Source organism: Pseudophryne corroboree, chromosome 7, assembly GCF_028390025.1.
Source record: "Pseudophryne corroboree isolate aPseCor3 chromosome 7, aPseCor3.hap2, whole genome shotgun sequence".
NCBI classification, from domain to species: domain Eukaryota; kingdom Metazoa; phylum Chordata; class Amphibia; order Anura; family Myobatrachidae; genus Pseudophryne; species Pseudophryne corroboree.
In genome coordinates this window covers 512,700,535-512,715,657 of record NC_086450.1, presented here as the reverse complement: position 1 = coordinate 512,715,657, position 15,123 = coordinate 512,700,535, and the positions used below count along the sequence as shown (strand labels likewise).

The 15,123-nt window shown below is 49.1% G+C and overlaps 1 protein-coding gene across 1 annotated transcript in view; it reads right to left on the bottom strand.

Moving 5' to 3' along the window:
• The window catches only part of LOC134945906 (integrin alpha-M-like), a 163,832-nt gene that overhangs the window by 43,678 nt on the left and 105,031 nt on the right, over positions 1-15,123 (bottom strand). Inside the window, exons 9-12 of the mRNA XM_063935463.1 lie at positions 10,222-10,354; positions 9,276-9,415; positions 3,111-3,245; positions 1,168-1,404 (exon numbers count right to left, since the gene is read on the bottom strand). Coding sequence (XP_063791533.1) covers positions 1,168-1,404; positions 3,111-3,245; positions 9,276-9,415; positions 10,222-10,354 — 645 coding nt within the window. The remainder of the gene's footprint in view (positions 1-1,167; positions 1,405-3,110; positions 3,246-9,275; positions 9,416-10,221; positions 10,355-15,123) is intronic.

Sequence of the window (15,123 nt, the reverse complement as noted above, 5' to 3'; positions counted from 1 at the left end):
CGTGGCTGCTGGATCGCGTCATGTAAGCCACGCCCCCACTGTGTAATGCCGATATTACAACAAGAATCGCGTCATCGCCTGCCCGGACCGCCCACTTTACTCGCTAAGTGGGAGGCCGGGCAGGGGGTGACCCCTGAAATCGGGAGACTTGTCTGCTCTTCCGGGGGGCCGGGAGGGTCACCCGAATTTCGGGAGCCTCCCGCTCATTTCGGGAGGGTAGGCAAGTATGGAATAATGTTAGGCCAGCATTAAGGGTCATGGTGTAGACATAATATACAAATTACATGTAAAATGTTTAAGTACAGTATTCACTGCACCTAGCACATAAAGCACCGTGTGTGGGCACCATAAGCTCGCATCCAGGGCTTGGGGCTCAGTTAGGAGCTCATCCCTGCAATGTGATAGGATGAAGGGATTTATAATGACGCACGTTCACTTCTCTATCAGGATGCTGCAGCGTTTCTGCACACGTGCCATCCACTGACCACGTAATGTGCGGGCAGAGACTCCGGAACCGTCTCCTGGAGATTTCCGGACAGAGTACAGCAGCTAATGCATTGCGGAATTTAGTAAATTTGGCAATTTAGCAATTCCCCTAGAAACCTCTCTCTAATATCTGCTGCTGCCCCCTTTATTATTTGGGGTAACCCCAGAAAAGGCTGTTTTGGGGGGTTATCCCACAAAAATTAATTGATCAAAGGGCCCCAAGTGCGATATAATATTATGAATATTGTATTGTATCAATTGCTACCTTAAAATGTAATTAAAATCTGGTTGTACCTTCCCTGGTGTGTGGGTGGTGATCCACGTGCCACAATAATACGACGGGTTACCTGAGCTCAGTCGCCATACCCAGGTATTCCACAGTAATGTCTGATGTTACACTGACACGGAAAGGTGCGGGTGTTATACTAACCTTTTGTCTACACAGCGAGACTGGGAGGGTTATTGGGAGCAGGAAAGAAACATATTTAGCAGGAATACACAAAAACGACAAATTGCATCACAATTGTAGCAAACATTTTTAACACTCTATAAAAGCAGATGAGAAATAGTGTTGGTGCCCACGAGATTATTGTGTCTCCGTTATTATTTACAGAAATGAGTCTGTAATATCCTGATGTAGAAGATTTGTCTCTTATGGTATAACACATACTGACCACTTACCTGAATATACGAGGTGTGAAAGCCACCGGGCTCACCTACAAAGATGTACAGAGCCCCCCGGTTGTTGTCCTCACAGGGGGCACCAATCGCCAGGTCAGGAAGCTCATCTCCAGTCAGGTCTGGTAGAACAGAGATGGCAGAACCAAAATGACCCTCAGACTGGCTGCTGTCCCCCTGAAGAGTTTGAGGACATGTGATGGTGATGAAGTTCTCATTGGAGACATGTGGACTCGTGGCCTGGAAACAAAAGTGCTGAAGTAGTTTAATCAAACTGGCCCTCACAGGGGTTTCCCAGGACACAATGGTGGAAGGGATTGTACAAAAGGTAACAAGTTTTATCTATGGGAAGATAACGAAGAAACTGAATAGGTGTCAATAGGTAACACGGTATTCTGGTGAAAATTCTCTCAGGAGGACTGTAGATGCAGAAAAGGAGTTGAGTTTGGGAGCCTCTCAGAAGAACTGTAGATGGAGGGATGTAGTCATGGAGTTGTGAACCTAAGGCCCTCTCTGGAGTTTGTAAGTTCTTTCCATGCTATGGTGGGATGTTGTGTTTGGGGAACTCTCAGAGGGGCAGTAGATGGGTAATGTGATGGGATGAGACAGTAGATGGTTGTTGTGGTAAGGGGGTTATGTGTTGGGGAGATGCCCAGAGGGACAGTTGATGAGTGATGGGGTGTTATATTGGGGAGGCTCTCAAAGGGACAGTTGATGAGTGATGGGGTGTTATATTGGGGAGACTCTCAGAGGGACAGTAGATGAGTGATGATATGTTGTATTGGGGAGGCACTCATAGGGACAGTAGATGAGTGATGAGGTGTTATTTTGGGGAGATTCTCAGAGGGACAGCAGATGAGTGATGGGATGTTGACTTGGGGAGGCTCTCAGAGGGACAGTAAATGAGTGATGGGGTGTTGTATTGAGGAGACTCTCAGATGGACAGTAGATGAGTGATGGGGTGTTGTGTTGGGAGGCTCTCAGCAGAACAGTTGATGAGTGATGGGGTGTTGTGTTGGGGAGACTCTCAGAAGGACAGTAGATGAGTTATGGGGTGTTGTTTTGGGGAGACTCTCAGAGAGACAGTAGATGAGTGATGGGGTATTGTATTGAGGAGACTCTCAGAGGGACAGTTGATGAGTGATGGGGTGTTGTGTTAGGGAGGCTCTCAGAGGGACGGTTGACGAGTGATGGGGTATTGTGTTGGGGAGACAATCAGATGGACAGTAGATGAGTGATGGGGGTTATATTGGAGAGGCTCTCAGAGGGACAGAAGATGAGTGATTGGGTGTTGTATTGGGGAGGATCGCAGAGCAACAGTTGATGAGCGATGGGGTGTTGTATTGGGGACACTCTCAGAGGGACAGTGTATGAGTGATGGGGTGTTGTGTTGGGAGACTCTCAGATGGACAGTAAATTGGTGATGTAGTAAGGGTGTTTTGTAGGGAGTCTCTCAGAGGGACAGTATATGGGTGATGGGGTGTTGTGGTAGGGAGGCTCTCAGAGGGACAGTAGATGAGTGATGGGGTGTTGCATTGGGGAGACTCTCAGAGGGACAGTTGATGAGTGATGGGTGTTGTATTGGGGATGCTCTCAGATGGACAGTAGATGGGTGATGTAGTAAGGGTTATTTGTAGAGAGTCTCTCAGAGGGACAGTTGATGAGTGATGAGGTGTTGTATTAGGGATGCTCTCAGAGGGACAGTAAATGGGTGATGGGGTGCTGTGGTAGGGAGGCTCTCAGAGGGACAGTAGATGAGTGATGGGGTGCTGTGTTGGGGAAACTCTAAGTGAGATAATAATAGATGGGTGATGTGGTAAGGGGATTTTTGAGGAAGACTCTGAGAGGAACAGTATATTTTGTAGTTTCTCTATGATGGGGTAATGAGAGGGGTCATTAATTCAGTTTATATCAGTCAGAGAATGTTACTTCTGTTAAGGTCTCACCTGCATGATGGGACACAAGTAAACACGTCCACCTGGGCCTTCTGGTGAGTAATATGTTGGCGCCCCAACTAGAAGGAGAGGTTGGGAAGAATTCTCATGGACTACACTCAATACAGAACCAAAGTATGACCCAATCTGAAAGGACAAATATTCAAATGGATGCCAATTAATAGATGGAAATAAAATGTCTCTCCTCCTCCGTTTCACCGTCCTTGCACTCCCCCCCCCCACACACACACACTCACATGTGATGCAGACTCAGGCGAGTGTGAGGTGTGTCACCTTCCCCAGGTGTCAACATTTCCTCTTGCGTTAGCATTATAGATGGAATTATAGATTTCCTGAGATTCCCATTCCCACAGTAAGTCCTGTGACTTGTGGTCTCTCCTGTACATTGGCTGTATGGCCACATTATGTAACACCAAACCAAAATAATAATTGAAGCGCTGTACAGCCAGATATATTTTTTATATAAATGTATTAATAAAATTAAAGACAAAAAACACATAAACATACGGCCGGTGTATAAAATATATAAAATTTGACAATTAATTCAAAAATTCATTAATACTACACAAGCTAACCATTGGAGATACATCATACAATACTCTCCATTCTCCAAAGAGCAACAAAAAGCTCAGTCCTTGTTAGTTGATTAATCAGTGCACATTAATAATCAATTAATTGATCATAACTCTGTCATAGTCATCAGAAAAGACCTTGCTGGTCATTCATTAATTGGAACCTCAGTTCAAATCAAGCAGACATGCAGATCGTTAGTGAAAATTGATGTTAAACACTATCCACAGCTGTTATTCAGATGCTGCATGCATGAATAAATGTTAGCCTCTGCTGAAGCTCAAAACAAGGTTGCAATTGGTTAGTGGATCAATCAGAGAGCATCTGTAGCAAAGTATATGGTCACAACTGATGCGTTTCCAAATTAGTACGTTTTAAAATATTTGTTAGTAGATAGCATGCACTCACAACTTGACACATTCCCCGTTACCACGGGTGATGGATGGACACTGGAATCTTGGTTGGCTTTTAGCGCAGTGATCACCCCCAGTAACTGCAGTCTGTACTGGGAGCCGATCCCCCCTCCAGCTATACAAATGCTGTATGACACTTTGGCTTGTCCGGGGTCCCGCCGCACCAAGTCCGTTAGATTGATGTCCCAATGGTCAGAAGGTCGCAGCCATGCATAAAGATCAAGCTCTACGCGTTTCTTCGCCTCTATACTCGGCGGCTTCCTCAGGAGTAATGATTCTTATGCTCCCATTCATTCATTTAAATAGTGGGAACTTTTTGCATTTCCTGGCGCTCTATCCTTGTACATGCGCTTGCGCATTCCATGCGCTCCACTTACGTGTCACCGCTCCTCAGGTTCCACAACCGACTTATTTGCACATGCGCACTGCGTATGCTACTTCTGTCATCACACTGACTGGCGCATGCGCAATTCATGCGCAGCGGATTTCATTCAAAAACTCATTGTTATTTCATCCAACCTAGTATTACTACAGATTGTATTTCCAGTGGTATATTATTTCCAATCATATTCGCAAATATCCTTCACACTTCTCCAATCCTTTGAACATTCTTATTCTATTAATAAAACACATTGTTTCATCGACTCTATAGGTGTGATAACCTCTTTCTAAATATACCTGAAACCATGAATTAAAATTCGAGCGGAATAATCTAAAAGAAGGAACCCTGCATACCTCATAGGAGATGCATTTCCCCACTGACACACCATAATTAAACAATATGAGAAATTCTCCCCATTATAGTACATGACGTCAATCATAAAAAATAATAATTTAAAAATATTCAGAGATATAGATATATAAATGGACAATAATATGTAAATAGACCAAATAATTATACTCATACATCCATGATTCCTATCTAACCCATGGATTGATGACAGACCCTGATGACCACCAGGTAAGACCCCGACAATTCAACCCCATGTCGAGTCAATAATCAGATAACACCCCCCTAATCATTAATACAATAACAATCCCAAGAAGCCCAAGGAGCTCCCACAATCCATCTATTGTATGTGGCATACTAGATTCCCTATACGGGATTCTTTTTAGTGAATATTATTTAACTCTACTGTATCGTTTAAACCATACGGTACTAAGGTCCCTAACCGGAATATCCAGTATGCCTCTCTCTTACATAGGAGGCCAAAACGATCTCCTCCTCGCGCTGTTTTTCTTATCTGTTCGATGCCAAACATCTGGATGTTATTTATATTCCCAAGTTCACAACTAGTAATATGGTTATAAAGACTTTGTTTCCTTAATTTATTCACTATATTTCTCTTATGCTCCATCAACCTATCATGTACCGTTCTGGTTGTCCGACCTACGTACTGTTTCTTACAGCCACAAATCAATAAATAAATGACAAATGAAGACTTGCAATTAATAAAATCCTTAATATCAAACCACTCTCCTGTATTTAAGGACTCAAAGGTTGTCACTTTACGATGACAAAAGGAACAGGTTTGACATCTAATATTCCCACACTTATGGAAGCCCAAAGGTTTCTCAGGTAACCAACTCGGTGTATTCTTACCAGACACTATGTTCTTCATGTGGCTAGGTGCTAACTTTAATTTGAGATTATCAGACCTTCTAAACGTTACCTTATCACTACACCCAGATCCCTTATTTAAAATCTCATCCATTTTCAACAAGGAATGATTTTTCTTTATGATCTTTCTAATATCATGAGCATGTGAATTATATTTTGTGACAAAATTTACTAATCTATCATCTACCCCTTCCTGTTGTAGATCACCATCCGTTACTTTTCTTCCCTGTAGTAGCTGAACCCTATCAATCCGGCACACGTCCCCATACGCCTTAATCACTACATCCCGAGGATAACCTTGTTCAAGGAAAGACATTTTCAACTTTTCTGCCTGATAGTTGAACATTTCCATAGAGGAACAATTTCTTTTAAGTCTAATAAACTGACTCTTGGGTATGTTATCACGCCATTTTTGTAAATGGCTACTCCCATAATTTAAATAACGGTTTTGGTCAACCTCCTTAGTAAAGGTACAGGTCTTCAATTCATCCTCCTCCACCTCTAGAGAGATATCTAAGTAAGAAATATTAGTTAAACTATATGTGTAAGTGAACTTTAAACCAAAACAATTAGTGTTTAAACTAGTCAAAAAAGTGATAAGTGACTCCTCACAACCACCCCAAATAAAAAACAGATCATCAATAAACCGACAATAAAGGACGAGATCCGCACCGAGTCCGCCCTCCCACACATGTTCCTCTTCAAAGCGGCCCATGTACAGGTTTGCGAAACTCGGCGCGAATCTCGTCCCCATCGCGGTTCCTTTCAACTGTAAATAATAATTGGAATTAAAAATAAAATAATTATGATGAAGTATAAATTCAATAAACTATTTTAGAAATTCACATAATTCTTTTGTTACTGATCGATCTGTTTTCAAATAGTGCTCAACTGCAACTACACCTAAGTCCTGAGGAATATTGGAATAAAGTGCTTCTACATCACAAGTGACTAAATAATAACCCCTTTTCCACCGAATATTGTGAATGATATTCAAAACTTGTGTAGTGTCCTTAATAAAAGATTTTAAATTACGTACATGTCCTTGTAAAAAAGAATCCACATAATGTGACAGATTGTTAGTGAGTGAATTGACCCCCGAAATAATCGGGTGACCCGGTGGAGAAATGAGTGTTTTATGTATCTTTGGCAAATGATAATACGTAGGTGTGACTGGGTGAGCTGTAAACAAAAATTTAAAAGTGTCCTTAGATATCACTCCAGAGGTCAGGGCCAAAGAAAGCATATTCTTCAACTTAGTTTGAAAAGCAGCTGTCGGGTTGGTGGATAGTTTCTTATAAACAGTCTGTTAGTAGATAGCATGCACTCACAACTTGACACATTCCCCGTTACCACGGGTGATGGATGGACACTGGGATCTTGGTTGGCTTTTAGCGCAGTGATCACCCCCAGTAACTGCAGACTGTACTGGGAGCCGATCCCCCCTCCAGCTATACAAATGCTGTATGACACTTTGGCTTGTCCGGGGTCCCGCCGCACCAAGTCCGTTAGATTGATGTCCCAATGGTCAGAAGGTCGCAGCCGTGCATAAAGATCAAGCTCTACGCGTTTCTCCGCCTCTATACTCGGCGGCTTCCTCAGGAGTAATGATTCTTATGCTCCCATTCATTCATTTAAATAGTGGGAACTTTTTGCATTTCCGGGCGCTCTATCCTTGTACATGCATTTTAAAACAAATGTTTTAAAACGTACTAATTTGGAAACGCATCAGTTGTGACCATATACTTTGCTACAGATGCTCTCTGATTGATCCACTAACCAATTGCAACCTTGTTTTGAGCTTCAGCAGAGGCTAACATTTATTCATGCATGCAGCATCTGAATAACAGCTGTGGATAGTGTTTAACATAAATTTTCACTAACGATCTGCATGTCTGCTTGATTTGAACTGAGGTTCCAATTAATGAATGACCAGCAAGGTCTTTTCTGATGACTATGACAGAGTTATGATCAATTAATTGATTATTAATGTGCACTGATTAATCAACTAACAAGGACTGAGCTTTTTGTTGCTCTTTGGAGAATGAAGAGTATTGTATGATGTATCTCCAATGGTTAGCTTGTGTAGTATTAATGAAGTTTTGAATTAATTGTCAAATTTTATATATTTTATACACCGGCCGTGTGTTTAGTGTTGTATGTTTATGTGTTTTTTGTCTTTAATTTTATTAATAAATTTATATAAAAAATATATCTGGCTGTACAGCGCTTCAATTATTATTTTGGTTTGGTGGTACTTTTCTGGGAGAATCAGTGATCTCCCTTTTTTATTGAAGCTGCAGTACACCCAGATTGAAGTGGGCAATCGAGTTGGGAAATTCTCCCTAATTTGAGTCAGCGCCTTGACCAATTTTGTCTTTTTTAGTATTGTTCACATTATGTAACAGTACACGTCTTAGTGAGGTCACGCCATGTTCACAGATAATATCCAGTATACAGAAATGTCCTGTCTTCATGTATTTCCTTAAGGTGTAACACATATCTTTCCTTCTGGATGAGGTCAGGAGTAGATGCCCATCTATGCTGTGCGGCTTAAAGGCACCCCACTGGGCAGTGGGCCATCACCTGGTCCTCTTGCCCGAGGTGCTATGTGCCACTGGTGCACCTGTGAGGGTACCTGAACATGCACTGATGATGGCCTGCACCTTTGCACTAGTCCGGCATTTTGCACAGTGAACGTAATTTTTCAGCTCACCTCTGGCCGGGGCATTGATAGCACCTTTACCCTACCTGTGTATGTTTCACGTTTTGGAGGGGTCGTGAGCCAGACCCTTATGAGCCACTTGCTCCTCAAGTCTCCTGAAGCTCTCTCTCTTCATGGTGGTTACCCGGGGGAAAGCTTTGGTTAACCCTGGTTTGAGAGGGGAGACTCCGAGTCCTGCGGCAGAGGGAAGCCCAAAGATCCTTGCCCCTAGGAAGTATTTTGTTTCGGGGGGCTGGGAAAGTCAGAGGGTGTCCAATAGCTTCAGGGAAGGGAGACCTGAAGAAGATTTCTTTAATGGGGCCCTTTTCCTTTTGGGGACTTTTATCACTGTACTGGGAGCACCTGTATTTGGATGTGGGGATGTGTTCTGACTCTCAGCGGGATGGCCTTCCTGGATGGACAGACATCCCAGTAGTTGACCACGTGTAGTGTAAGGAGACAGGTGGCTTATTACAGCTACAAGTCTCACAACCTATAATGTCTACTGAGGGCGTGTGTGGAGAACCTACATACACCCTGTGTGACCTGAGCTCTCCCCATGCCCTCAGTACATTGCTGGGTACTCCGGACTTGTAACGTCTCCACCTCCTGCTGTGACATCACATCCTGACATCTCACCACTGCCAGGGTCCTGACGGCGAGGAAAAGCCTCGCTGCTGCCGCCACCTGGCACTATGGCCCCTGTCTCCTCATATGGATAACCAGCTTCTCCACCTCTGAGGTGACAGACCATGACTAACTCTGGCCATATATAACCTCCCCCTCCTCTGTGTGACATCTCGGAGATGTTACCCGTTTCCCCAGTGGCCTCTCCATGTCGCGGTCACCTTGTCTACCCTGACGTCAGCCGCATGGCTCCATAGGAATGTGTTTCGGTCTCTGCTGTAGAGAAAGACGCTTCCATGATGTTGGTACCTTGGTGCTCCAATTGCAACCAAATCCGGTCTCACGTGTTGCACGGCGTAACCTGGGGAATACAGTGACAGTAAAGACGCAGCAATGAGATACCTGCACCCCCCTATTTATAGTCTAGGCGTAAGGGAACATTGCCACTGGTGCCTCATAGATGACACTGGAGGATGTGCTGAGTGGCACTCGCAGGGTCCGACCCTCTCATACTGCTCCGCACTTCCCACGTTGCTCCTCTTCCTCCCCGAACAGAGGAGACCTTTCCAGCTGCTACTGCGACTTCATGCAAACGGCGCAGCCAATGGACTTCTCACTGAGACTCCCACTGGTCGCAGCTCAAATCTGCCGCACCTTCAGATATTGCACCAGCCATACGGAGGCGCTGAATCCTCGTCTGAACATGGCCGCTGGTGTCAGTGAGATTGCGACTTTAGATGTAGTAGCTGACCGCTGCAGCCGCGTCTGGCCACCCCCCCCCCCCACACATGTTACCACCCAGAAACGCAGACTGAATCTACACGTGTCTGCGTTTTTGTGCCATCACCATCGGAACGCCTGCGCAGACTGGCACAAATCATCCGATTGCGTCCGTTGTCGCCTCTGCGCCCACCACTGAACACGGCCCAGGGGTATTTTTTCTTTTTTTTACGCAGAATACCGAGTGGAAACGTGACCAACACACTAATATCCCAATCTCTTATATCAGACAACACAACGATTAGGGGCGCAGTCATTAAGTATCTGGCGTAAATCCCGGGAATGATCATTTGTCACTGCGTCAGTTTCCATGTGATTAGCGTCACTCTGATCAGACAGCGCCGGAGCCTGTATCCCCCCCCTACAGCTGTGTGACATGCCGCTCACCCAGATAGGAGTCCTTCATCTCAGCCTGGTCTCTTGTGGCATTTATCCAGCTGCCATTCTGCTGCCCGCTCCTGTAGTGATATGCCCCGCCCGACCAGTCGTATGCGCCAACTGCCCCGAGGGTGGGCCCGTCCTGATGAAGAAACGCACGGTTATTGGGGAGATCCCTGGATACAGTTCCTTGTGTCCCTTGTGGGGCCTATTTATCAAGCCTTTTATCCCTGCATATTATGCTAAATAGCACTTCCACAGCGTTATCACAGCACAGGAGAGAGACAGGAGAGGCACAGAGCTGGAGAGACACTCAGAGGCACAGCACAGGAGAGAGACAGGAGAGGCACAGAGCTGGAGAGGCACTCAGAGGCACAGCACTGGAGAGAGACAGGAGAGGCACAGAGCTGGGGAGGCACAGCACTGGATTGAGACAGGACAGGCACAGAGCTGGAGAGGCACAGCACTGGAGAGAGACAGGACAGGCACAGAGCTGGAGAGGCACTCAGAGGCACAGCACAGGAGAGAGACAGAAGAGGCACAGAGCTGGAGAGGCACAGCACTGGAGAGAGACAGGAGAGGTATAGAGCTGGGGAGGCACTCAGAGGCACAGCACAGGAGAGAGACAGGAGAGACACAGAGCTGGAGAGGCACAGCACTGGATTGAGACAGGACAGGCACAGAGCTGGAGAGGCACAGCACTGGAGAGAGACAGGACAGGCACAGAGCTGGAGAGGCACTCAGAGGCACAGCACAGGAGAGAGACAGAAGAGGCACAGAGCTGGAGAGGCACAGCACTGGAGAGAGACAGGACAGGCACAGAGCTGGAGAGGCACAGCACTGGAGAGAGACAGGACAGGCACAGAGCTGGAGAGGCACTCAGAGGCACAGCACAGGAGAGAGACAGGAGAGGCACAGAGCTGGAGAGGCACTCAGAGGCACAGCACTGGAGAGAGACAGGAGAGGCACAGAGCTGGGGAGGCACTCAGAGGCACAGCACAGGAGAGAGACAGGAGAGGCACAGAGTTGGAGAGGCACAGCACTGGATTGAGACAGGACAGGCACAGAGCTGGAGAGGCACAGCACTGGAGAGAGACAGGACAGGCACAGAGCTGGAGAGGCACAGCACAGGAGAGAGACAGGAGAGGCACAGAGCTGGAGAGGCACAGCACTGGAGAGAGACAGGACAGGCACAGAGCTGGAGAGGCACAGCACTGGAGAGAGACAGGACAGGCACAGAGCTGGAGAGGCACTCAGAGGCACAGCACAGGAGAGAGACAGGAGAGGCACAGAGCTGGAGAGGCACTCAGAGGCACAGCACTGGAGAAAGACAGGAGAGGCACAGAGCTGGGGAGGCACTCAGAGGCACAGCACAGGAGAGAGACAGGAGAGGCACAGCACTGGATTGAGACAGGACAGGCACAGAGCTGGAGAGGCACAGCACTGGAGAGAGACAGGACAGACACAGAGCTGGAGAGGCACTCAGAGGCACAGCACAGGAGAGAGACAGGAGAGGCACAGAGCTGGAGAGGCACAGCACTGGAGAGAGACAGGACAGGCACAGAGCTGGAGAGGCACAGCACTGGAGAGAGACAGGACAGGCACAGAGCTGGAGAGGCACTCAGAGGCACAGCACAGGAGAGAGACAGGAGAGGCACAGAGCTGGGGAGGTACAGCACTGGAGAGAGACAGGACAGGCACAGAGCTGGAGAGGCACTCAGAGACACAGCACAGGAGAGAGACAGGAGAGGCACAGAGCTGAAGAGGCATAGCACTGGAGAGAGACAGGAGAGGCATAGAGCTGGGAGGCACTCAGAGGCACAGCACAGGAGAGAGACAGGAGAGGCACAGAGCTGGGGAGGCACTCAGAGGCACAGCACTGGAGAGAGACAGGAGAGGCACAGAGCTGGAGAGGCACAGCACTGGATTGAGACAGGACAGGCACAGAGCTGGAGAGGCACAGCACTGGAGAGAGACAGGACAGGCACAGAGCTGGAGAGGCACTCAGAGGCACAGCACAGGAGAGAGACAGGAGAGGCACAGAGCTGGGGAGGTACAGCACTGGAGAGAGACAGGGCAGGCACAGAGCTGGAGAGGCACTCAGAGACACAGCACAGGAGAGAGACAGGAGAGGCACAGAGCTGAAGAGGCATATCACTGGAGAGAGACAGGAGAGGCATAGAGCTGGGGAGGCACTCAGAGGCACAGCACAGGAGAGAGACAGGAGAGGCACAGAGCTGGGGAGGCACTCAGAGGCACAGCACAGGAGAGAGACAGGAGAGGCACTCAGAGGCACAGCACAGGAGAGAGACAGGAGAGGCACAGAGCTGGGGAGGTACAGCACTGGAGAGAGACAGGACAGGCACAGAGCTGGAGAGGCACTCAGAGACACAGCACAGGAGAGAGACAGGAGAGGCACAGAGCTGAAGAGGCATAGCACTGGAGAGAGATAGGAGAGGCATAGAGCTGGGGAGGCACTCAGAGGCACAGCACAGGAGAGAGACAGGAGAGGCACAGAGCTGGGGAGGCACTCAGAGGCACAGCACAGGAGAGAGACAGGAGAGGCACAGAGCTGGAGAGGCACAGCACTGGATTGAGACAGGACAGGCACAGAGCTGGAGAGGCACTCAGAGGCACAGCACAGGAGAGAGACAGGAGAGGCACAGCACTGGAGAGAGACAGAACAGGCACAGAGCTGGAGAGGCACAGCACTGGAGAGAGACAGGACAGGCACAGAGCTGGAGAGGCACTCAGAGGCACAGCACAGGAGAGAGACAGGAGAGGCACAGAGCTGGGGAGGTACAGCACTGGAGAGAGACAGGGCAGGCACAGAGCTGGAGAGGCACTCAGAGACACAGCACAGGAGAGAGACAGGAGAGGCACAGAGCTGAAGAGGCATATCACTGGAGAGAGACAGGAGAGGCATAGAGCTGGGGAGGCACTCAGAGGCACAGCACAGGAGAGAGACAGGAGAGGCACAGAGCTGGGGAGGCACAGCACAGGAGAGAGACAGGAGAGACACAGAGCTGGAGAGGCACAGCACTGGATTGAGACAGGAGAGGCACAGAGCTGGAGAGGCACAGCACTGGAGAGAGACAGGACAGGCACAGAGCTGGAGAGGCACAGCACTGGAGAGAGACAGGACAGGCACAGAGCTGGAGAGGCACTCAGAGGCACAGGAGAGGCACAGAGCTGGAGAGGCACTCAGAGGCACAGCACTGGAGAGAGACAGGAGAGGCACAGAGCTGGGGAGGCACTCAGAGGCACAGCACAGGAGAGAGACAGGAGAGGCACAGAGCTGGAGAGGCACAGCACTGGATTGAGACAGGACAGGCACAGAGCTGGAGAGGCACAGCACTGGAGAGAGACAGGACAGGCACAGAGCTGGAGAGGCACTCAGAGGCACAGGAGAGAGACATGAGAGGCACAGAGCTGGAGAGGCACAGCACTGGAGAGAGACAGGACAGGCACAGAGCTGGAGAGGCACAGCACTGGAGAGAGACAGGACAGGCACAGAGCTGGAGAGGCACTCAGAGGCACAGGAGAGAGACAGGAGAGGCACAGAGCTGGAGAGGCATAGCACTGGAGAGAGACAGGAGAGGCACAGAGCTGGAGAGGCACTCAGAGGCACAGCACTGGAGAGAGACAGGAGAGGCAGAGAGCTGGAGAGGCACTCAGAGGCACAGCACTGGAGAGAGACAGGAGATGCACAGAGCTGGATAGGCATAGCACTGGAGAGAGACAGGAGAGGCACAGAGCTGGAGAGGCACTCAGAGGCACAGCACTGGAGAGAGACAGGAGAGGCAGAGAGCTGGGGAGGCACTCAGAGTCAAAGCACTGGAGAGGCACAGAGCAGGGGAGGTACTCAGAGGCACAGCACTGGAGAGAGACAGGAGAGGCACAGAGCTGGAGAGGCACTCAGAGGCATAGCACAGGAGAGAGACAGGAGAGGCACAGAGCTGGAGAGGCACTCAGAGGCACAGAGCTGGAGAGGCACTCAGAGGCATAGCACTGGAGATACACAGAGCTGGAGAGGCACTCAGAGGCATAGCACTGGAGAGACACAGAGCTGGAGAGGCACTCAGAGGCACAGCACTGGAGAGAGACAGGAGATGCACAGAGCTGGAGAGGTACTCAGAGGCACAGCACTGGAGAGAGACAGGAGAGTCACAGAGCTGGGGAGGCACTCAGAGGCACAGCACAGGAGAGAGACAGGAGAGGCACAGAGCTGGAGAGGCACTTAGAGGCACAGCACAGGAGAGGCACAGAGATGGGGAGGCACTCAGAGGCACAGCACAGGAGAGAGACAGGAGAGGCACAGAGCTGGGGAGGCTCTCAGAGGCACAGCACAGGAGAGAGACAGGAGAGGCACAGAGCTGGGGAGGCACTCAGAGGCACAGCACAGGAGAGAGACAGGAGAGGCACAGAGCTGGAGAGGCACAGCACAGGAGAGAGACAGGAGAGGCACAGAGCTGGGGAGGCACTCAGAGGCACAGCACATGAGAGAGACAGGAGAGGCACAGAGCTGGGGAGGCACTCAGAGGCACAGCACAGGAGAGAGACAGGAGATGCACAGAGCTGGAGAGGCACAGCACAGGAGAGAGACAGGAGAGGCACAGAGCTGGGGAGGCACTCAGAGGCACAGCACAGGAGAGGCACTTAGAGGCACAGCACAGGAAAGAGACAGGAGAGGCACAGAGCTGGGGAGGCACTCACAGGCACAGCACAGGAGAGAGACAGGAGAGGCACAGAGCTGGGAGGCACTCAGAGGCACAGCACAGGAGAGAGACAGGAGAGGTACAGAGCTGGGGAGGCACTCAGAGGCATAGCACTGGAGAGACACAGAGCTGGAGAGGCACTCAGAGACACAGCACTGGAGAGGCACAGAGCTGGGGAGGTACTCAGAGGCAT